General features: G+C 44.5%; 1 protein-coding gene across 2 annotated transcripts in view; it reads left to right on the top strand.

Annotated features, from left to right (window-relative positions):
- The window catches only part of CNTNAP2 (contactin associated protein 2), a 2,019,732-nt gene that overhangs the window by 1,960,293 nt on the left and 36,329 nt on the right, over positions 1–23,110 (top strand). For both annotated transcript variants that reach the window (XM_049714704.1, XM_049714703.1), the window contains exon 23: positions 20,216–20,455. In XM_049714704.1, the coding sequence (XP_049570661.1) occupies positions 20,216–20,455 (240 nt within the window). The remainder of the gene's footprint in view (positions 1–20,215; positions 20,456–23,110) is intronic.

Genomic DNA, 23,110 nt, shown 5'->3' with positions numbered 1-23,110 from the left:
GGAGGATCCCGCATGCCGTGGAGTGGCTGGGCTCGTGAGCCATGGCCGCTGAGCCTGCGCGTCCAGAGCCTGTGCTCCGCAACGGGAGAGGCCACGGCAGTGAGAGGCCCGCGTACCGCAAAAAAAAAAAAAAAAAAAAAAGTTAATTACAAGATCATTTCAGTTGGCAGCCTTTTCTCTCTTCCATTCTAAGTGTTAGGAGTTTGCCAAGTTCACTTTATATACTCTTAATGTCTGTGATTTCACATAATCCCGGGCCAGAGCTCTTCCTTTACTGGGAAGCAAGCCTGTTGTCAGACTCCGTTTATCAATCTGCTTCCAGTTACTCAAAGATTCTAACCTGGGAGGCAGACTGTGAAATAAGGCAGCACAGAGTCCACATTTGTGAGCGCTGACAGTAAATACTCTGCGCAAGCATTGTGAATCCCTCTGGCGTTCCCTTGTGCTGTGAATCAACGTGGGTTTATCTGGAGTTCTTCCACTTTTCCTCCAGAAAAATTGTACGTAATTTGGAAACGAAGTAATGTACTGTACAATTAGAGGGGAATAGAATCCAGCAAAGGACCGTATCACTAAGGAGTATCACTGTATCACTAAGGAGAGCCATGCCATGTGCTTACTTAATCCCCATCATACGAGTGAACGTTTTCGTTCCGTGGAAACTTAGGTCTCTGAAAACCAGGACTGAGTATCAAACACTGGCTCTGCCATTGACAAGCTGTGTGACAAGTTACTTAATGGACATAAGCTTTGGTTTCCTCATCTAACTGAAAGTATTAATACCTACCATTATGATTTCATTTTGAAAGGATAATGATGTCCCTGTGTGGTTACATGCACACCCAGGATATAATGACATTCGCGTTTTAATAGTCTTCACAACTTTAACTTTTAAAAAATTTTCCTGTTTAAAACACAGCATCCTACTGGCACAAAAACAGAAATATAGATCAATGGAACAGGATAGAAAGCCCAGAGATAAACCCACACACCTGTGGTCACCTGATCTTTGACACAGGAGGCAAGAATATGCAATGGAGAAAAGACAGTCTCTTCAGTAAGCAGTGCTGGGAAAACTGGACAGCTACATGTAAAAGAATGAGATCAGAGCACTCCCTAATACCATACACAAAAATAAACTTAAAATGGATTAAAGATCTAAATATAAGGCCAGACTCTATAAAACTCTTAGAGGAAAACATAGGCAGAACACTCTTTGACATAAATCTCAGCAAGATCTTTTTTGATCCACCTCCTAGAGTAATGGAAATAAAAACAAAAATAGATAAATGGGATCTAATTAAACTTAGAAGCTTTTGCACAGCAAAGGAAACGGAAAACAAAACAAAAAGACAACCCTCAGAATGGGAGAAGATATTTGCAAATGAAGCAATTGACAAGGGATTAATCTCCAAAATATATAAATAGCTCATTCAGCTTAATATCAAAAAAATAACCCAATCAAAAAATGGGTGGAAGATCTAAATAGACATTTCTCCAAAGAAGACATACAGATGGCCAAAAAGCACATGAGAAGATGCTCAACATCACTAATTATTAGAGAAATGCAAATCAAAACTGTAATGAGGTATCACCTCACACTGGTCAGAATGGCCATCATCAAAAAATCTACAAACAGTAAATGCTGGAAAGGGTGTGGAGAAAAGGGAACCCTCCTACACTGTTGGTGGGAATGTAAGTTGGTGCAGCCACTATGGAAGACAGTATGGAGGTTCCTTAAAAAACTAAAAATAGAACTTCCATATGACCCAGCAATCCCACTACTGGGCATATACCCTGAGAAAACCACAATTCAAAAAGACACATGCACCCCAGTGTTCACTGCAGCACTATTTACAATAGCCAGGACATGGAAGCAACCTAAATGTCCATCAACAGAGGAATGGATAAAGAAGATGTGGCACATATATACAGTGGAATATTACTCGGCCGTAAAAAAGAACAAAAGAACGCCATTTGCAGCATCATGGATGGACCTAGAGATTATCATACTGAGTGAAGTAAGTCAGACACAGGAAGACAAATATCATATGATATTGCTTATATGTGGAATCTAAAAAAATGGGTACAAATGAACTTATTTACAAAACAGAAGTAGAGTCACGGATGTAGAAAACAAACATGGTTACCAGGGGATAAAGGTGGGAGGGATAAATTGGGAGATTGGGACTGACATATATACATACAACTATATGTAAAAGAGGTAACTAATAAGAACCTGCTGTATAGCACAGGGAACTCTACTCAATACTCTGTAATGGCCTATATGGGAAACGAATCTAAAAAAATGAGTGGATTCACTCTGCTGTACACCTGAAACTAACACAACATTGTAAATCAACTATACTCCAATTTAAAAGAAAAAACCCCACAGCATCCATTTTCTTCAGTTTGCACTTTTTTCCATTTCACTTGGTACATGACCTTTCCATTCACTCACTCTTATAAAATCAGCCATAAAGGACTGGAAGTTAAGAGAATTATGTCATGTGCATCCGGTGTGACCAGGCTTTCTGCAGCTCATGAACTCACAGATGGTAACAGTCACCGGGGGTTTGTCATCAGAATGAATAATACAGACGGAAAGTTCTGGCTCCTGAGTGTTGGATGCCTTTTGACTGAATTCCATTTTAACCAAGACCCAAGAGGTGAGCCGTCAAACGATCGAGCCCCCTGGAGAAAACGCCGGTGTTTTTGCCTATTTAACAAGCAGTATCCTGTATTATACTAACTCTCCTGTCTTTGTATTTTCCTGACATTTATCAGCATTTCTTCCTATTTGCCAAACCATAGCAGATGAAAAGCAGGGTTATAGAAGTGTGTTCATTCATAAACGAAGCCTCTTGTGTGTCTGCTCCGCTGTCTTTACTGTCAGACCCTCCCCACCCCTCCCCTAAGATGGCTGTGATGGTCTCCTCCTCCACTCCCCACTTCCTGTGTCTTCTCCAGTCTGCCCCGTCCACCAATGCCAATTAGACCAGACTTACACACAACCCTGATTACATTTTTCTCCGTGCTTGTAAATTTTATGTGTTTTAACACAATTAAAAAAATAATAATCCTACAGAGACGCTTGATGCTTACCCAGTCAAGTAGAAACTGATTTGAAACGTGGAGGCCTACCCACCACCCACCCCAGGAGAGCTTTCCGGCTTTATCCAGCACCCCTCTGTGGCACCGCCCATTCCCAAGCATGCCCCGTTGGTTTCCTTGTTGGGGATATGCCCACCCCCTCTCTCCCATCCTCCTTTTCTTTTCAAACTGCTGTGGTTCAGTGATCTTTTCAGCTGTCCCTTCCTGTGGGCTTCCCTCAACCCTTTTTACCCCAGTCTAGATCTGTAGATCTTGCATCTGAATGTGCAGCACGGCCTTTATCTCGTTTGGCCTTGGCTAATGTTTATTCTTGACAGTGAGATCTCTGCAGGGGATTGTGGTGTGCCTATTTCTCTCTGTCTCACGGTGCCAACACAGGGCCCTTTAGCAAGAAGTATTAGTAAATATGCCTGGTTTCAACTAAACGTTTGTATGTCCAAGGAGGAAGTATGATTAAGTGTCTGCATATGGAATCAAAACGATTACTTTATAGTCAGCATGCAAATGTTTGTATACAGAAAATTCAAAACAAATATTCAGACAAGAAGGAAGATGTGTAAGTAGGAAAAACACGTCTCATTCGCTCATGACCTGTGAAGCCAGGAGTCCGGAGGTCTCATGCAGTTACTGGCTTGTCCAGGCGGGAGAGCGGCAACACCTGTAGAACCAGTTAGGGACTCTACTTTCGTGTAACTCTCTGGAACTAGAACAGGCCTCCTTTATACTATAAGTCTGTTAGTCAGCATTCAGGTACAGTCCTTTCAAGCACGAGATCAGGAGTGCACTAGAGAAAAGCTGTTAAGATCAGAGTAACAGAAGGGTTAAGATATTTGACTTCTCCAGGCCTGTTTCCTCTGTAAAATGAGAAGGAAAATAGTAATAGCTCTATTTCACAGAGAAGCTACAAGAATTAAAGAACCTACCGCATGGAAATTGCTCAGCATAGGGCCTTGCATAAAATACAGGCTCAGGATGTCAGCTGTTATTATTACTGTGGTTTCCCTGTGTTAGCCCTCTGATGCGGAAAGAGGAGAAAATGTGAGGGCTTCTCAGCTCTGAGTCGTTGCTACAGTTGCAAGAGAGGCAAAGCCTTCCTTCTTAAATATGAATAAGGAGAAGTCTCAATTTAGATGCACATTCTACCAAGTTTGAAGAAAGCGTTTTGTCTTTCTATAGGAAGATCTGGAAATTCTGCTGTAATATCAAGTGACTTGCATACAACATCTCAACATCCATTCTCGTATGGGTGCCGTCCTCCTGTAGGTCCTGTGGTCTAAAGGTGCAGGCAGGTAACTTGCTAGAGAGATGGCATATTTAAGTCATCCTCTGCAAGTTTCCTTTGAGGAAAGTTTGTCTTTTCTTTTGTAAGGCCCTTCAGAAAACTCATTCTCTAGGACAGTTTTGGTGTGTTCAACTCTCAGGGATATTTTTTGTTGTCTCTTGTCCTTTTTGGCTGTTATGAATTTTAACAGAGAGCAAGGTAAAGAGAGGAATGTTCTTGAAGTCCACCAGCTAAGTTGTCCTTATTTATTTATTTTTAAAAATATTTATTTATTTATTTAGCTGCACTGGGTCTTAGTTGTGGAATGCAGGATCTTTTTTAGTTGCAGCATGCGGGATCTCAGTTGCAGCATGTGGGATCTAGTTCCCTGACCAGGGATCAAACTCGGGCCCCCTGCATTGGGAGCGTGGAGTCTTAATCGCTAGACCACCAGGGAAGTCCCAATTTGCCATTACTTTCAATGACTTGTGGTTTGATCCTTCATTGAGGACTTCTCTCCAGACGTGAACAATGCAATAACATTTCTTAGCGAAGGGAATCTTTAGAAATGGTGACCTGTGTTTTGGTAGCTTCTAGGAGATTCTTAGGACTCCTTTAAAGCACTGGCAAGTCCTGCAGTTCGGCAGCCTTGGGCTGGCAGGACTATGGGGGAACCAGTTCATTTAATTTGAAGCGTCAGGAGAAGCTAAGCAATAATGCAGGGAAGACAGAATAACAAGCAACAACTCCTGGCTAACTGCTCGGAAATAAACACATGGATTTCAGGCCTCATCTGGACCGAGGTCATTTTCTTCAGCTCAAATGAAGCATTCTGGGCCTGCAGACTCTCCATAAGGTATAGAGAAAAGTTGGATGCAGGAGGGGGCGGGGGAGAAGAAGGAACTCAGAGGCTACCAAGCATCTGGGTGGTGAAGAGAACAGGCCCGAAGCAATGAAAGAAACTGCTTCTCCAAACCCAGAGTTCAGGGAACAGTCCCGCCCACGGCCGAAAGCACGCCAACCTCGAGATGGAAACAGAGATCCCGACAGACCAGGAGGAATAGCGACAAACCCCTAAAATGAATGGATCCACTTCTTTGTAAGGTTTCTCAACTCGGAAGAAGTAGCACTTTAAAGATTTGGAGTCAATTAAAGCATATAGGGCTGTGTGCTGCGGACATGGATGTGTAGGAAGGACCCCAAGGAAGACCAGAATCGTCCCTGTCTCTGTTCCAATATTCATGGGCAAAAATATTTTTATTAGTTTTTAAAAGGCTGACAATTTTATTAACACAATTCAGGTGAGCAAAAAGATGCGTTGTCGTCGTTTATATTTTCTGTAACGGCCTCACCTTGTTCTGGGCACTCATTTCTGTCTTCTTGGTTTGGGCTGGGGAGCGATCTAAGCTTGCATTTAAAGTTAACTCTCATTTTTAAAGTGTTGCTTTTAGGTTAACTCGGTCTTTAGGGCAAATGCTTTATCTCTCTGCTTCCTATCTCCTTTGCAGGATGCAAGGGACCTGGGGTTATACATGGTCTTCAGGGTTGTCTTAGTTTTCTAGGGTTGCTATAACAAAGTACCACCAATGAGGTGGCCTAAAACAACAGAAATGTGTTCTGTCACGGTTCTGGAGTCCAGGAGTCTGAAATCAAGGTGCTGGCAGGGCTGGGCCCTTGAGAATTCAGCGGGGGGATCTGTTCTCAACCATCAGGGTTCTGGTGGTTGCTGCCCATCCTTGGTGTTCCTTGGCTTGTGGCAACACAACCTCAATCTCTGCCTTTGTCTCCACATGGCCTTCTCCGTGTGTGTTTGTGTGTGTGTGTGTCTTCTTACCTTCTTATAAGGACACCAGTCATTGGAGTAGGGCCCACCCTAATCCAGTATAGCCTCATCTTAACTTGACAACATCTGCAAAGACCCTGTCCAAATAAGGTCACACTCACAGATACAGGTGTTGGAATTTCAACATAAATTTTTAGGAGACACAGCCCACAACAGCATCCTTACAGGTCTTTACTCTGGTGGCTCTGGATCTGATGTGATCCCCACACTTGTGTCTGCAGAGGTGCTGAGGTTTGGGGCTGTCATGTTGCAGGTTACTAAAGGTCACACCGCTTCCCTCCAATCCTAAGGTGCCCGCGCCCAGCCCCAGGCCTCTGTTGGCCCACTCGTCCTTCTGGCGTCCGGCTGTGTGCAGGCCACGGGGCCACAGTGCTGCCTCGACCCCTCCAACAGACACGTGTGTGCTCACCAGGACTCCACAGAGCTCACGTGCCACATTGATGCAAAGCTCTCACAGGAAGCCTGACAGCCAGTCTACACCTGGGCAAGCAGGATCCACCCTCACGCCAGCCCCTCGTTTCAGCCTTTAAGGGGAAGCCAGGACACACGTGCATGTGTTTCCTCAGGGCCTTTGTAGTTACTCTTCCTTCTGCCCGAGTGCTTTTCCCCAAGATAAGTCCATAGCTTCCCTTATATTGATTCACAACCCAAATATAATCTCAGCGGTGGCCTCCCCTGACTGTCCTGTCTAAAATAGTGTCTCCCCCTCTCATTCCATCCCTTTCCCTGCTTTAATTAGTGAAGTATTTCGGAGCGCTGGGCTTTCCTTAAGGAAAGAATGATATCTTGCTTATTGCTGACCTGGTTTTTGAGCTCACCCTAAAAAGTATCCCTTTTATCTTCACTTATTCATTCAGCCGTTAATTCACACAACAAATAATATTACTGTCCAGCATATTGTCAGAATACACAATATTATATGCAATTATAGTCCTTAAAGGCAGGAACTCTTTTTCAGTACTGAATCCCTAGCACCTAGCCTATAGTCGTCACGCAATAAACCCTGTATGAGTGAATGAATGAAGATTCCATGAGGAAGTTGATCTGTATAAGACTTTCACCTCAATCTTGCTCTAAAATTAAATGCATCATTTTTCCATGGAATCTTGCCCAAGACCAAACATTGAAAAGTTATATAAACAATAGATAGCATCATGGCTAAAGAAATGTCATCTTTTGAAGAAAATGAGTCTTTTATTTTTTTAAATAGTTCACGATTTTTAAAATGCTTGTGGAGGGCTTCCCTGGTGGCGCAGTGGTTGAGAGTCCGCCTGCCGATGCAGGGGACGCGGGTTCGTGCCCTGGTCTGGGAAGATCCCACATGCCGCGGAGCAGCTGGGCCCGTGAGCCGTGGCCGCTGAGCCTGCGTGTCCGGAGCCTGTGCTCCGCAATGGGAGAGGCCACAACAGGGAGAGGCCCGCGTACCGCAAAAAAAAAAAAAAAAAATGCTTGTGGAGATAAAGATGATTTTCCGAAGGGAGCAAGCATCAAATGGTTTGTGATTTCTAGTTACTCCTGCAGGAAGGCAGCCGTGCTACAGAGTGCAGAATAAAGGTTCTTACTCCACCTTTATAAGACAGAGGGCAATGACCAAAAAGAAAGGTAGCTTCAGACCTTTATTCAAAAATGCACCATCCAGGGCTACCTACCAGCTGTCTCCATGACACGATAAAACAGTGTTCCCAGCTAAGTCACCAAATGTATTCTGCAGAGGCTGATGTACCCATTCGGCCCAGTAGTCACAGTTCCTGGGGCCACAGTACTTTTCAGGGACTCATGAAAATATTTGAATTTCTTTTAAAAAATCAGAAGGAAAAAATGAACTTTTAGGAGGAAGAAAATGGTTAAATATATTATATTAATATATTCATCTTTATATCAACATGGTCCTACAATACTGGTTTGATTTATTTATTTTTTGTTATGGAGGAAAAGGCCCTTGAAGGCAAAAGTGCCTAGGGCCTATGAAAGTTGTGGCCCTGCTGTCAGTCTCCTGGGGTTAAGAAAGCCTTCTAGACACGTTTTCCGTTAGAAACACTGCAGTGTGCTCATGCCAAAAGAGTTAGATCCTCAGTTATCTAGAAAAACAGCTCTTCCAGGCAGATTCATTTTCCCAAGATACCTAGGATACACAATAACATATTTCAGAAGAGAGATTAATGCAATTGCCCCATAAAATATTTTAAGCCCCAGTCGTCTCTGAAACAAAGCCCGCAGCGTGATTCTGAGAGAAAATGACTACCGGTGCTGGGAAAATGCATTTTCTTCAAGGTGCTGCACCCGCTGTAATTTGCACCTTCTGAAGTGGAGGCAGAAGCGTCATCACATGTACAGGCAGCTGGGAGAGAAGAGATAATAACAGGACAGGAGGAGGTGCCCAGCTGGGCAAAGCACATGCAGCTCTCACCGTCGGAGCTGAAATGAAGGCCCCTGAACAGACCCTGCAGAAGGAGGCCCTTGTCCTTTGTTCAAAGGAAGAGGGAAGATCAGCAGACGGCTAAACCCGACCTGAGTCACTGAAGTCATTTGATTTAGGTAAATTAGGGACAGATGCGGGCTCAGCACCTTCCTCATATCAGCTCTGGCCTCCCTTACCTCCCGTACTGTGAATAGTTTAGACTAGAGCCATGGGGGGTACCTGACGATTCACACGGGCTAAGTCTTCAGGTACCCTGTATTATCTGATCAGTTACGGTGTATTATCTGAAAGTCGGGTAGTAACATCTGCAGTTCCTTCGTCTGTCATAGAATGTGGTTTCAAGAGTGGTGGCCTCGCTGTACACACCCTGGCTTATTATTGCCGCCTGGTTCAGAGTGCCCTGCCCTGAACTCAACACCCTCTGGGCTTTAACTCTGACCACCGCAGGGACAGTGTCAGAGACCACCTCCTAGACTAGAATCTACACTCCATCCTTTCCCTGACTCGACCCCACCTCAGTCCTAACTCCTAGACCCCTTATAATGAAAATACCCTCGTCCTGTTTGGGCTGGGGTGGGGGAGGGAGAGTGAGGGTGTGTGCTGCCATCAGGTGTGTCCTGTCCAACTTGACATTGAAGGTGATGGGGGGAGGGCGGTATTTCCAGCTCTAGAAATTAAGTACTTGTTTCTGCTAAACTTCTCTGGTTGGATCCAGGCAGTCATTTCAGCCCCTCAGGGTCCCTTTGGTTCATGATGCTGTCATCTCACATAGAGATACGCCTTTCCAGTAAACGCCGGGTGACACATTGGTCAGTGTGCCATGGATGTCCTTATCCAAATTGCCATAGTAATAAAATGTTAGCCTGGAATCCTACCCCTAAAATTCTCCCCTGAAGCTAACATCCACCATTGATCAGATTCTACCCACAGTTCATCTTGTCGTAAATCTGCCTTTAAAATACTACTCTTACTGTCATGAGCCCACACAGATCTGCCTTGACCATGAAAATGTCATGAGATCCCTCTGCCCTTGTTCCCCAACCTAGTAGGCTGTTACTCCAAGCTGACAATAGGGGAGTTGGGTTTAGAGGAACAGGAGAGAAACAGGTGCTGAGGGAGAAGCACACTTGGATATGCCCACGCCCGCCAGGCCACATCTGGGCTCCAGGCAGCCAGGTCTGGACACCGTGGCGTCCAGGGTGGTTTCAGCTGTAGTGTTCAGATTCGTGTGCTGGTCCAGTCTAGTGTGGGCTTCAGCCTCAAAGCCTTCAGGCTCTGTCTTCTGGACAGCAGTTCATAAGTCAGGGCCCCAAGATGTGAATTCTTATGTTAATTATACAACGTGGTGAGCGAATTGAGGGGACACCCCGGCCAGTGCACTTTCGTTGTCCTGGGAACTTCAGTGCGTTCCACCCCCGCCCCAGTGTCTGTTTCGTAATGCTTTCCCGTTTATGCTGTCCCGCAGTCTTAATCCTTGAAGGATTTTTTTTTCTTCGGTAAGATAGTTTTAGTGGCCTTCTGGGGTAAGAATTACAATACAAGTGAGAACTAAGGGAGGAAACCACTTTTTATTTTACTGAATCATTCCATTTGACATTATTTGGAAATCACAGATTTTGTTTTTCAAAATATTCCTATGCTTTTCCTAGCCTGTACTTCTTTATGCTGCTCCTGACGTGTATGAGGCCAGCACCCTTCTCTCCTCCTTTTCTCATTGCCCCAGATTCCCCTGCTTCCCAGGGAGTTAGCTTCAACTGACCATGGGCTGGTCTTAGCTGAATACTCTTCAATGGTTGGGAGAAGAATTAAGGAAGAAACTTAAGAGCTGAATCTCAGTATCCTTATCGTATTGGTTACAGTTCAGTAGGGCTTTCCAAAGCCTTAAAAATAAATAATAAAAAAAAAAGTTTTAGCAAAAGCAGGGCATACAATTTGGTCATTTTGTACACAGGATTCTATTTCTGCTGCTTACAAGTTAAAATGCAAAAGGAAAAGTGGAATAAGACCCAGTGTGTAAGAATGAGGTTTGTCAGTTGCAGCTCATGAGACATTCAGACCATACATGTGTGTTCTGTTCTTCAATAGCAAACAGGTGGGGCACGTAGCTTATATTTACTAAGACTCTGAGAGGTCAAATCCAACCTGCATTTCTAATGAAGTAAATCACAGCACCCAGCTCTGTGGTTTGACTGACGGCTACATCCGTTTTGCTGAAAGGTCTTGCCACTTTCAGCAGACCCTGGTAGTCTTTGCCCTGAAAAATCATGCGAGTAAGCAGGGCACCTGAGGCTGCAGAAGAGGGGCGCCAGGCTTTCTGTCTCGTGTCTGACAACTTGAAACATTCAGGGAAAATAGGGAAATCCATATTTCAGATGTGTGAACTCTTTATGGTGCCAAATGTCTGGTGTTTTGGAAACAGCTAAGGGATCTTAAAAGATAAACTGAGGCATATTAAAATTTTTAAGAGTTTTTCTGAGCAAAAATTGATTTGAACCAGGCAGCATCCAATCCAGCAGATAAAAAGAAACTCCAAGGATCTGTTCAAAATGAAAGTCTTTTTATAGGCGGAAAGGAACGGGAACACTGAAGTTATACTGGCAAAAAGGCAGGTTGGTTATTTCAAAGTTACTTTCCTTGAGGGGATGTCAGGGGTCAGTCAGACAGATTACCTCACTAGTGCTGATCAGGTGGTTCCTGATGGACTGGTTTAAGGTTTCATTGCTGGGAGAGCCGCAACTGTGATTAAGTCTCAGTGTGGTGACCTGGAGCTTAGCATAAGTGACTCCATCTTGGGTCTTTTGTTTTTTAACAGGGATCATATCCTTCCCTTTGTATAAAAATCACAACTATAGTATATTATCCAGCAAGCTTAATAAGTTTGCAGTTTTCAGACTAGATTTTAGGAATGGGGATGACAGTTTTAACCTATATCTATATATAGATATATAGATATATCCCCAAAAGCTCAGGTACTGTGATCGGTTTATACAAATAAAAGTGTAATACTTTCTTTTTGCAAAACAGTATAATAAGCTAGCATCTTCACATTAAGACATCTCTTTTTATTGATGTTTCAGAAAAAAATACAATCTTGTTTTCTCAATCCTTGGGGAAGGATTTACAAATTAAAACACAGCACAGACAATGTAGAAGGACAAGAAGATTCTGCTTCGCCCAGCAGCTTGTCGCTTTGTAATTGAGTTAGCATATGTCACAGGTCAAGAGCTATTTAAATTACACCTGCATATTTTAGTCCCGCCTTCCTTCATAAAAGAGAAAAGCATATAATAGATACAATGAAATTTCATTAATGTCCTTCTTTCAGGGATTAGTAAAATGTCAGAGTGTGTAATTTATACATCAGCTATGTATATGGATTTAATTCTAGTTGTTCATCTTCTGAAAGGCAGCTGGTCAGCAAGACGTCACTGATCAGAACATTTTGCCTGTAAGAGCAGGAGCTGACGTTGAACCGAGATTCCAACATTTCAGGGCCCTGCCTAGCGTTTATCATTTGCTCATGTTAGAATTGAGGAGAATGAGGTTTATTTGGTTTTGTTTTGCTATTTTAGATGAATGCTCTTGGCTTTTTGGGGGAGTTGGGGGTTTGTTTTCTTTGGTTTTTTGTTTGTTTTTTGGTTTCTTTTGGTTATGATTACTTCCCATTTATTTATTCTGGGAACAATAAATTCTGGAACCCATCCAGGCTCCCGTTCACACAACTATGGCCAAATGGGAGACTTGTAGCCACCCTCCTCCCCCACATCAGCTGCTCAGCAGTAACCCTGAGAGTCGCAGCTTAGGATGGTGGCCAGCCCAGCAGGACCCTGGTCATGTTTTCAAGTCTACATCAGGTCACTACTCACCAACCTCACTTCGGTCTACTTTTCCAAGAATTATTTAAATCTTCAGCCCGGCAGTGATCTCAAACCCACTTCCTGCTCATTTCGTTAGGTCCCATATAACCCCTGCTCTGTGCCGGAGGCCCGAGGTCTATGTAGCAACGGATATTCAGCATTAATAGACGTGTGCGTTTAAGAGCCACATGACAGTATTTTCAAAGACGAGTGCATTTTCAGTGAGATGGACAGGTTTCCAGGTAATAGTACTTCTGGAAGTAAATATATAATGATCTATGGGATCTAAATCTGCTACTTCCCCTTCCTCTTTCAAGGCCACATTTCACAGCTCTTTACCAAATGAGGCTGACAGACTCTGCCCCCAGTGAGCGTCGCTGCGCCTAAACTTCCCTCCCGAGCGCTCGGCCCCGCCCTCACAAGCAGGCTCTGCATGACAGACGTTTAATGTACAGTGTCCGGGGTAGGCAGCAGGCACTCACCAGCCAGGTGCTATTGTAGACACTCTGTGGAACACAGGGACTGAATGAGCAACATAGTCTCAGCTCTCAAGGAAACTGCAAGTCTAGTAGAGGCACAAGTTCAGGTTTCTGGCCCGTATGGGGAGGAAATGACCACACCTGGGCCAGGTAGTTAGAGCCGGGAGCAGGACCTAGGAGGAAGCCATTTGGAGCTCTTCTTTTGAAGGGCTGGGCACCCCTGTGTTCTAAAGTGATGGAGAATCACAGCTATTAGGGAGGAAGATGGATTTCCATCTGAATGGAACAGAGGCCCCTAAGGCCAAAAACCAAGGGGTTCAGAGATGGACCAAGTTCTTCCACAACAATATTCCCCAAAGAAGAGTAATCTGAGGACCGATGATACAATTTCTTCATCTTCAGTTACATATTTTCCATTTCTGGTTACCTCCTTTACTGTTATTTACTTAATACTTTTCTTTAAATGGACTCACCATTTTTACTTAAATAAATCTATGCTAAAAGGAGAATGTTTATGTTCAGAGGAAATTTTGTAATGCGACCATAAAATTAAATACCAGTAGCACTTGCTGTAACGATAAGGCAGTGATAAGACATATATTCTATGAAAATAATATGAAGTTCAGTACTGCTGCCTGCAGAAGAGTCCAGGTCCGTTCTTTGTTAAAAAGGGAGCATAGCAGGTATTGAGGTGGTGGAAAAGACAGTCCAGTCCCAACCCGAGACCCTTTCTTTGAAGGATTGAAAGAGAATTGAGAAGGAAATAACTTCGCCACCTTGAGATTGGATGTTATTTAATGTCCAGTCTGTGAATAACCTACAACCGCCTCCAGTGCCACTGGTGGGACATACTCTACCGGAGAGCTGAGGGCAGGAACAGAGGAGGGACGATGCTTTGGGCCAGTTGTGCCCGTGGTCTCTGCTGAGCAAAGGTGAGGTCTGCCATCCCATTCTGACCCCACAAATTCTAAGAGGCTGAATCCCCCAGCCCCTGGCACAGTGAGGGGCACGCAATAGAGCCTTATAAAAAGTCTTAGCTCAGGTCTCATTGACATTCTAAGATCTCTTGGCTCTGTTTCATAAATAGTAAGAAGTTAAGTTTATGGTGAAATTTCATATTTCATAATATCACATTCCCCCAAGAAAGGAATGTTGATAGAATATCCTAAGAAGTATAAAACATCAAAATCAGCTGATGAATAGATCCTATGGGATACACAAGAAGGCTGCATCGATGAGTTTGAGTAGTCTCAAAGGGAAATGAGAAATGTCTCTGTGAGTCAGCATCTGAGTGTCTGCCCGGTCGCTGAAGAGGCTCCTGGGTGTCCACAAGGCCCTGGCACAATGGGGTCCTCGACTGGGCTGGCTTCCTTCTCCCCATGTTCCTTGCTCAAGTGCTCTTTTCTCTTCATTTCTCACAACACCCCTTGTCTGTCACTGGGTATTCAGCAATTTAGTAAAATGAGCCCGGAAAGCATGCTAATGCATTGCCAGTGTAAATTGCTGCGTCCTCCTTAAAAGGGTTGTCATGAGCATTTCATTTTAAGCTTTCACCCGGAATTGCATCAGTATTTTAAGTGGGCTATTTTCTATAACCCATATCACTATGAATATAAGACACTAAAGTACTAATGACAGCTTGAGAATTTAATTTCAGAAGTGACTGCACTGCATTTCTGAAATCTGCATGCTTTAGAGCAGGCTTTCCCCAGATTACACCTCAGCCATCTCCAGACAGACATCTCAGACATCTCCACGCAGAACGTAGTTTCTTACAGTAAATCGTATCTTAATATGTGGTTTCAGTATGAGATCAGTGCAATCAACTTTACAGATTAACGTACTTTTAATGAGCTCAAATGCACTAAACTGATAGCTTTACCGTTATTTGTTTGATGTTCTTAAGAAGTGCAGATTTTTATTGCACACAAGTGTTTACAGCACTTGTTGGTGCTTTAACTGATGCTGGCAAAGCTTTGACATCAGTTCACAGCATTTTTAAAAATCTTTATTATTGGCTCGTTCACTAATGAAACATGGTCTTAAAGCAAACTCTGACAGACATTTAAATTTTTTAAAAACAAAACGAAACCTCACTGTGCCATTTTTATGAAGAGTCCCTGAATAGAAATGCCAAAAATCCAAATGAATATAAAAGCAACATAAATATAGTCTGTTTTTCAGAGAGAAGTTGAGAATACAAAACATTTGACTTCTGTTTTTTTATGAAACATAAATGTTCATTCAGTTATTAACTCCTCTAAGCCTCAGTTTTCCCATCTGTGAAGTGGGGATAATCCTTTTTAGCTCAGAGGGTTGTTAGGAAACAGTGAAATACTGCATGAAGTGTACCAAAACACAGTACCTCACACATGTACCAATTTTGGTTTATCGTGGAAGCTTTTAATATTATTATCACACGGTCCAGAGTTGGAACCATCTGGCCCTGAAGAAACCAGAGTGTCTATTGCATTTGTGGTCCCCAGGGAATGGGTCTCAGCCAGGAGTCTTTAGGGGCACATCAGCTGGATCTGGATCACTGTCCAGGTTTGGAACTGTCTGCTCTCCTGGGCATCAGGACCCTTGTTTCTGTGACCTAGCTGCCTTTCAGGAAAGGAACAGCAGTCGAAACACTGGGGTAAGGAAGAGCGTGAGCTGAGCGAACAAGCTGCGAAGAGAAGGGAAAAGTGCAGCAGTTCAGCCCCCAGGGCAGTCCTTGCAGCCCAGCCCCCAGCCGCTGCCCACTTGGCGGACATTTCCACCAACGCTCATGGCGACCCCCGCCACGGCGGGAGCCTCAGAGCCCCTGCTTCCCGCCGTTCCTCTGGTCCGTGGTCCTCATCAGAACCCCCTTCCTGGGGGCTCCCCTCTGGCCATCTGCCTTGTGTGTGTAATCCCTCTTTGAGGGTCACTTCAGGGGGAAACACTCATGGGAGGACAGCTCTTTGAGAAGGGGGGACCCCACATTAAATTGGGAGCCCTCAGGTAAATACAGCTTTGAACCCGTTTTCTGTGGTGTGATTGGAAAGCTGGCCCGACTTCAAGTTCAGAAAACTATGTCAGGGACCGTGTGAAATGCAGCCAGAGTCAGAAGTTTCATACCCAAATCTCTAGCAGAGGAACCAAACTCAAAGCGGACTCTCTATAGATTCTACAACGGCTGCGCAAAAGACAAGAGGATGCTGGTGGTGAACACGTCGCTTTATCCACAGCTCAACTCTGCCTCAGCCCTTCAGCAAAAAGAAGAATCCCTCCCTCTCTTCACCCAGGGAGCTTGCAGGGCCCTGAGGGGCCAATGAGATCGCCTGCTCAGAGCAAATTGCTGTGCTCCTCTAGAATTATCTTTCCAATACGGTTCCCACAATCATCCCCTGCAGCTTATATTTAAGCACTTTAAGTTTCCTACTGAAATACAGACATCTTAACATGGTGTTCAAGGCCCTTCCCAATCTGGCCTTGAGCTCTGACCCCATCTGACTCCCACAAAAACCTCATGACAAACTCAGCCTGGAGTTCTCTTTCCTTTCATCCTCAAAACCTAGTTCTACGGAAGACAACAAGCCTTGGTGGTGATGTGGAGAAATTGGTGGGAATGTGGAATGGTGTAGCCACTGTGGAAAACTGTATGGAAGTTTTTCAAAAAATTAAAAATAGAACTACCATGTGATCCAGCAACTCCACTTCTGGGTACGTACACCAAAGAATTGAAATCAAGATCTCAAAGAGGTATCTGCACTCCCATGTTCATTGCAGCATCATTTACAATAGCCAAGACATGGAAACAACGTAAATGTCCATCGACAGGTGAATGGATGAAGAAAATATAGTATACACGTACAATGGAATATTATTCAGCCTTAAGAAAGAAGGAAATCCTGACATTTGCTACAACATGGATGAACTTGGAGGACATTATGCTAAGTGAAATAAACCAGACACAGAAGAATAAATACTACATGATCCCACTTGTGTCAGGCCCCTAAAATCGTCAAACTCATAGAAGCCGAGAGTAGAATCATGGTTTCCAGGGGCTGGGGGGAGGGGCATTGGGAGGCATGGGTGAAAGGTATAAACTTTCCCTTATGCAAGAAGAATAAGTCCCAGAGTGTCTGTAGTTAACAATACACTGTATTTGTTATGTAAACATTTGTTAAGAGGGTAAATCTTATGTTAAGTGTTCTTACCAAAAAAAAAAAAAACCTAGCTGTACTGTTACCCCTCCTGAAGTGCTTTCCAGAACCCCATGCAAACCTACTTCCCTGCTTCACCATAGACTTTAATAATTTTACCCGGGGACTTCCCTGGCGGTCCGGTGGGTAAGACTCCACGCTCCCAATGCAGGGGGCCCGGGTTCAATCCCTGGTTGGGGAACTAGATCCCGCATGCCTGCCGCAACTAAGAAGTCCACATGCCTCAACTAAGACCTGGCGCAGCCAAAATTAACTGATTAATTAATTTTTAAAAAATAAGAGTAAGTTTACCAAACATAAGTTTTGTTTGTTAGCTAGGAACGTTGTAGGGGTTAGGAGGCCTGGGGTCCGTCTGCCTGGCCTCAACAGCCGACGTGTCTTAAGCCTCATTTCCTCACATGTTACAGAGGGATAATAATGCTCGCGCCTCCAAGGGCTGTTCTAGGAATTAAATATCCAGTTTGTCTAAGACAACTAGCACATTTTAAGGGAGTTCAACAAATACTAACTCTTGTTACTGGACAGCTTGTGTTCAGTCACGTTAGTTGGTTGTTCGTATGCTTGTTTCCTAGCGAGGCTGTGAGCTGCTCAGGGTAAACCCCTGTACTTGTCTACCTTCCTAATACTGCTGCACGCACCCAGTTCCTGCGATGAAGTGAATTGAATCGAACTGACCTGACCTGAAGTCCCACAAGATGGCAGTAGCCACCAGCCCCAGAAGCTTCCTTGTGGCGCCCTCCCCTCAAGCTGGACAGGCTAAAAAGGACTCTCCTTTTACGGGCAGCTGATGGAGCTGAGGTGTCCCCAGCTTCCTGCCACCAAGTAGCTATTCGTTCTGGTGCCTCTACCACCAGTGAAGCCAGATAGGAATTCCGGACAGCAAGGAACTGAGGTCCGCCTCCCCGTGCTGGGATCAGTCATCCCGAGTCTCCTTGGTCTGAGGGTGTTTCGAGGGAAGGCAGATCACTGGGGGAGGGGATGGAAACCAAATACTGGAAGTGTGTGCGTGGAAGGCAAGCTGGTGAACGCACAAGGGGTTCTGATATTAGACAAGGAGACGAAGAATGAGTCATTGAGTAGCCTGCAGTCATTGAGGAAAAGGCAAGGGAGGAAGAGGGGAACAAGCCAGCGCAGGTGTCAGTGGGACCAGAGCCTCTTCCTGGTCGTCATGGAAGCCTCAGGATACATCCTGGCGGCAGGGTTTTTGTACTTGGTGGCAGGTGCATCCTACCTCCCCATCCTAAATGGGATGTGCTTTAGCTCAAAGTCACAGACTGAAATTTACTGCAGGAGAAAAATATGGAGAATCATCAATTAAAATTTCTTTATGTACTTGGCTAAGTAAGACCCTATTAGAATCCCCGGAATTACCATTCTTCATCATCCCCATTGTCATAGCTCTCTGTTAATCAAACTTCACACGGAACCAGTACAGCTCAGTCATGACACATTTTTTTTAATGTGATGAATAATCAGTTCATTCATTTCTTCTGCCCCCAAGGCCTAAAAGCTCCCTTCTCCACTGATATATTCTTTAATTAATGGGGAGTAAATTTTTATACAAGGCTATTTCACCTGTATTCATTCCCCAGGTGTAAAAGTTTGTAAAATCCGACTTTTCAAAGAAGTAGCTAGCCCCCTGTTTCCCCAAGTCTTTGTTTTTCACAGTTCAAGTGGAAGGGTAAATGTCTCACAACCTCGTCCTTGTGTTTACAAGGTCATCATCATGTTAACATACTCTCCCACCCAGAATACAAGCGCTGTGCCCTTCTCTGGAGTGCCGTTTGCCCAGCCCCTGAGTTTGTAGCCCTGCACCATCATTGCCTGTAGCAGTAGTTCTCAAACCTTAGCGGTGTCGGGACCACCTGGAGGGTTTGCAGCACACAGATTGCTGGGCCCCGCCCCATGCGTTTCTAATGCTTTCCCAGGTGACACTGCTGCTGCTGGTACCGGAGCCACACTGGCGAGAGCCATGCATCAGGAGGGTCTAGGACTCCTCCAACAGTCGTTTGTGCCAGGTAGATTCTAAAACCCAGGGCTACGGTCGCGAAGACACTTGACTGATATGACTGGTATGACAATGTGTGTTTATAGTCATCGAAACAGTGCTTTGGAAATGCCTCCACCCAGACTCACCCCTGATTTGAATGTTAGTTAGGAAGAAGATGCTGACTACAGGTGTGGGGCGGGTGGTGATTCTTAAATGCATATGTATGTTTGTGACTGAGTTGAGAAAGTTTCCTTACTTCCAAAATGCCCATCTGATGCTAGCTGAGATTCTGGAAACCCCAGAATTCCCAGGGGATTGGATTCTAAAGAAAGGAAATGCCCCACTATAGGCTATGGGAACGCTTTTTCTTTTCTTCTCTTTTCTTTTTTAAATAAAGAATTCTAAAGAAGAAAATAAGAGGCACCAAATGAAATCATAATCTACCAGGAGGGCTGGGAGGGCTGTTCAATATATATGAGGGTCACTGAAGCATCAGAAAAGGGGAGAAAAGTCAGTCAGAACCAAGCGAGTGTTGATAGTGTCGGCAGTATCTCACGTAGCTGGAAGGTGATTAGGCATGTGTTTCATTTTCCCAAGTATAGTCTTACTCTCCTCACCATGTTCTCTAGCAACACAGAAGGCTCTTTTAAAGTGAAGCGTCCAGGGCTTCCCTGGTGGTGCAGTGGTTGGGAGTCCGCCTGCTGGTGCAGGGGACGCGGGTTCGTGCCCCAGTTCGGGAAGATCCCACATGCCGCGGAGCGGCTGGGCCCGTGAGCCATGGCCGCTGAGCCTGAGCGTCCGGAGCCTGTGCTCCGCGGCGGGAGGGGCCGCAGCAGTGAGAGGCCCGCGTACCGCAAAAAAAAAAAAAAAAAAAAAAATTGATTATAAATTGAAGTCTCCAGCCCTAAAGCCTTATCAGGTCATTAATTTTTCATCTAAAAGAGCACAATATCTTAAACTGAAACGTAAGAGGAAGATTTGAAGACATTCAAAGGGGACTTGTATATTACAGCGGTGATACGGCGAGTGGGATACGATCTTTACTTTCTCTTTTTCTTTTAGAAACAGGGAAGATTGACCAAGAGATTCACAAGTACAACACGCCGGGATTCACTGGGTGCCTCTCCAGAGTCCAGTTCAACCAGATCGCCCCTCTCAAGGCAGCCTTGAGGCAAACAAACGCCTCAGCTCGCGTGCACACCCAGGGCGAGCTGGTGGAGTCCAACTGCGGGGCCTCCCCGCTCACCCTCGCACCCATGTCGTCTGCCACCGACCCCTGGCACTTAGACCACCTGGATTCAGGTAAAGTCTAAAGCAGTGTCTTGGCTGGGATGCTTTATTTCTTTACGCCTCAGTTTCCTCACCTGTAAAATGGAGTTAATAGCAGACCGTCGCTGGTGATGTAGTTGGAGGATTAAGGGAACGAAGGAATGTGTGAGCGCAGAGTTCTTAGCACATCAAGGGCTCAAAAGGTACAACCGTATTCGTGCTCAGGGCCAGTAGTAAATAAGTCGAAGGGAAGGAGTATAGGAATTATTGACTCTTCTGCACTTAAGTGAAATGATGAGATACCTTAACCAGTGTCTGCAACGTGACTGTCGGATGATCTGATCAGATCAATTCCTCACTTTTGCCTTTGTGACTCAGCTGCCTAGCAGCCCCACTGTCCAAGTTCTGATATCAAAAGATTACCTAAAACCATACAGGGATTCATCTCCCGACACTGTATTTGTACATATAATCCCATAGCCTTCCAGGTTTTATTGGTGCATTTAGGCTTAGAAAGCTCAGTGGATTTAGCTCCACTTCTGCAGGTGATAAGACTTGTCATTTGAAATCACAGCGCTAAAAGGATGCAGCTGTTGGCTGCGAAAGTAACTGGCTGCAGATTCAGTGTCCACAGGACCCCGAGTGGTGGGGAGCCTGTAAGTCCCCCCCCCCCCACTCTACCCAGACTGACATCAGGCTACTCGGGTAACCTCTCCAAGCCTTTGCTTTTTCACCCACAAGGTATGAAGTGGGGTGTGATCGCTAAACCACCTCAAAATCTACCATCCGATGGATCTCCAAAGCAACGTGTGACTTTGCTGATGCCAAAGACAGCAAGGGGACGAGGGGGGAGCCCTGGGTTCGATACCATCCCTGCCTCTCCCCAGCAAGTGTCTTAATCTCATTCCTCAGTTTCCCCACCTCTGAAATGGAGATAGTAAGACCTAACTCAGAGAATTCCACGCAAGACGATGGATTTAAAACACTCAGCACAGTCACAGACGTGGAGCAAGCTGTACAAACGTTTAGCTGCAATAATACTAACAAAGTGGTTATTATTATATCCAACACAGTTTGCTATGATGTTTGAATGTCCAGTAGTAAAGGCTCGCAAATCCTCCCCGACCCTAACTTCGAGTTAGTAACAGTTCATCATGGAAACGCCGTGTGCTTGATTGCTTTGCATATATTCCAGCCCCGAACACAGGATTTATCTGCTTCCGTGAAGCTTTGTCATGGTGAATTCTTGCCAGGATTTGCCTGCAAAGCTTTGTGAAGCTTCAGAACGAAGCCGAAATTGCCCCATTGTCAGAATAGCCATTTTACAGACTAAAGAATTCTCTTCATTCCTCACACATGGGGTCCTATAACATGATGAGGGTGATGACGTGTGCCCAGGGTACTTATAAAAACCGCCTTTTACGAAGTTGTGAGGATGACACAGCGGGCTGGTTTTTCCTCCTGAGATGGCTTGAACAAAGGAAAGCAGTCCTAGTGCTGAAAGAAGAGAAGTAGGAGTGAAGTAAGGAGGCAAGAAAAAGCACTTCCAGGGCTGCAGAGGAACAGAGATTTCTCAGATAGATTCCTCCAGATGCCAGGGTGGATGGAGACAAAGCCTAATCTTTGAAATACGCAGGTTACTGTTAGAGGTTCTCACTGCTTGAGGCCATCAGCGTGTGTGGTCCGAGTCCACTGCCAAGAAATCAGTTTCAATAGCCTCTAGATGCTACTCTGGGCCGATAGTTCATATTCATTCTGCCTTAATTAGCAAATTATTTGCTTGATGGTCTGTGAGATACAGGTGTATGGGCCAAAGTTTGAGTTCATTTATTTTTTAAAAATCATGCTTTATACATGAGAATTTCATTCTTTTGACTGATGTAGTAATGTATATAGGGAACATTCTGTTATTCAATGTTCAAATCAAAAGTCTACAATTCAGGTATTATGGTAGGCCTGTACTATATAACACAGGTCCATTTACAGAAAATTTCCACTTGTACTTGGACAGCAAGTTCTTACCTGGTGTTGACCAGTTGCTGTGTCAATCTCATCATCATAATTTATTCCATGATTGGAATTCCAAGTTAATTTCCATAATGGGTAAATGCTTATAAAGAAATGTGTATCTGTCTCACGAACTTTATTAAAACAACAGAAAAGAGCTTATGAGCTATGACATAGAAGGCTTGTTTAGATAACATGATTTTTTTTTAACATCTTTATTGGAGTATAATTGCTTTTCAATGGTGTGTTAGTTTCTGCTTTATAACAAAGTGAATCAGTTATACATATGTCCCCATATCTCTTCCCTCTTGCGTCTCCCTCCCTCCGACCCTCCCTATCCCACCCCTCTAGGTGGTTACAAAGCACCTAGCTGACCTCCCTGTGCTATGTGGTTGCTTCCCACTAGCTGTCTATTTTACATTTGGTAGTGTACATATGTCCATGCCACTCTCTCACTTTGTCCCAGCTTACCCTTCCCCCTCCCCGTGTCCTCAAGTCCATTCTCTAGTAGGTCTGCATCTTTATTCCTGTGCTGCCCCTAGGTTCTTCATGACTTTTTTTTTTTTTAGATTCCGTATAAATGTGTTAGCATATGGTATTTGTTTTTCTCTTTCTGACTTACTTCACTCTGTATGACAGTCTCTAGGTCCATCCACCTCACTACAAATAACTCAATTTCAT

The sequence above is a fragment of the Orcinus orca genome, chromosome 9, assembly GCF_937001465.1.
Source record: "Orcinus orca chromosome 9, mOrcOrc1.1, whole genome shotgun sequence".
Lineage (NCBI taxonomy): Eukaryota > Metazoa > Chordata > Mammalia > Artiodactyla > Delphinidae > Orcinus > Orcinus orca.
The sequence above is the reverse complement of the archived record's forward strand: the minus strand, read 5'-3'. Positions and strand labels throughout refer to the sequence as shown.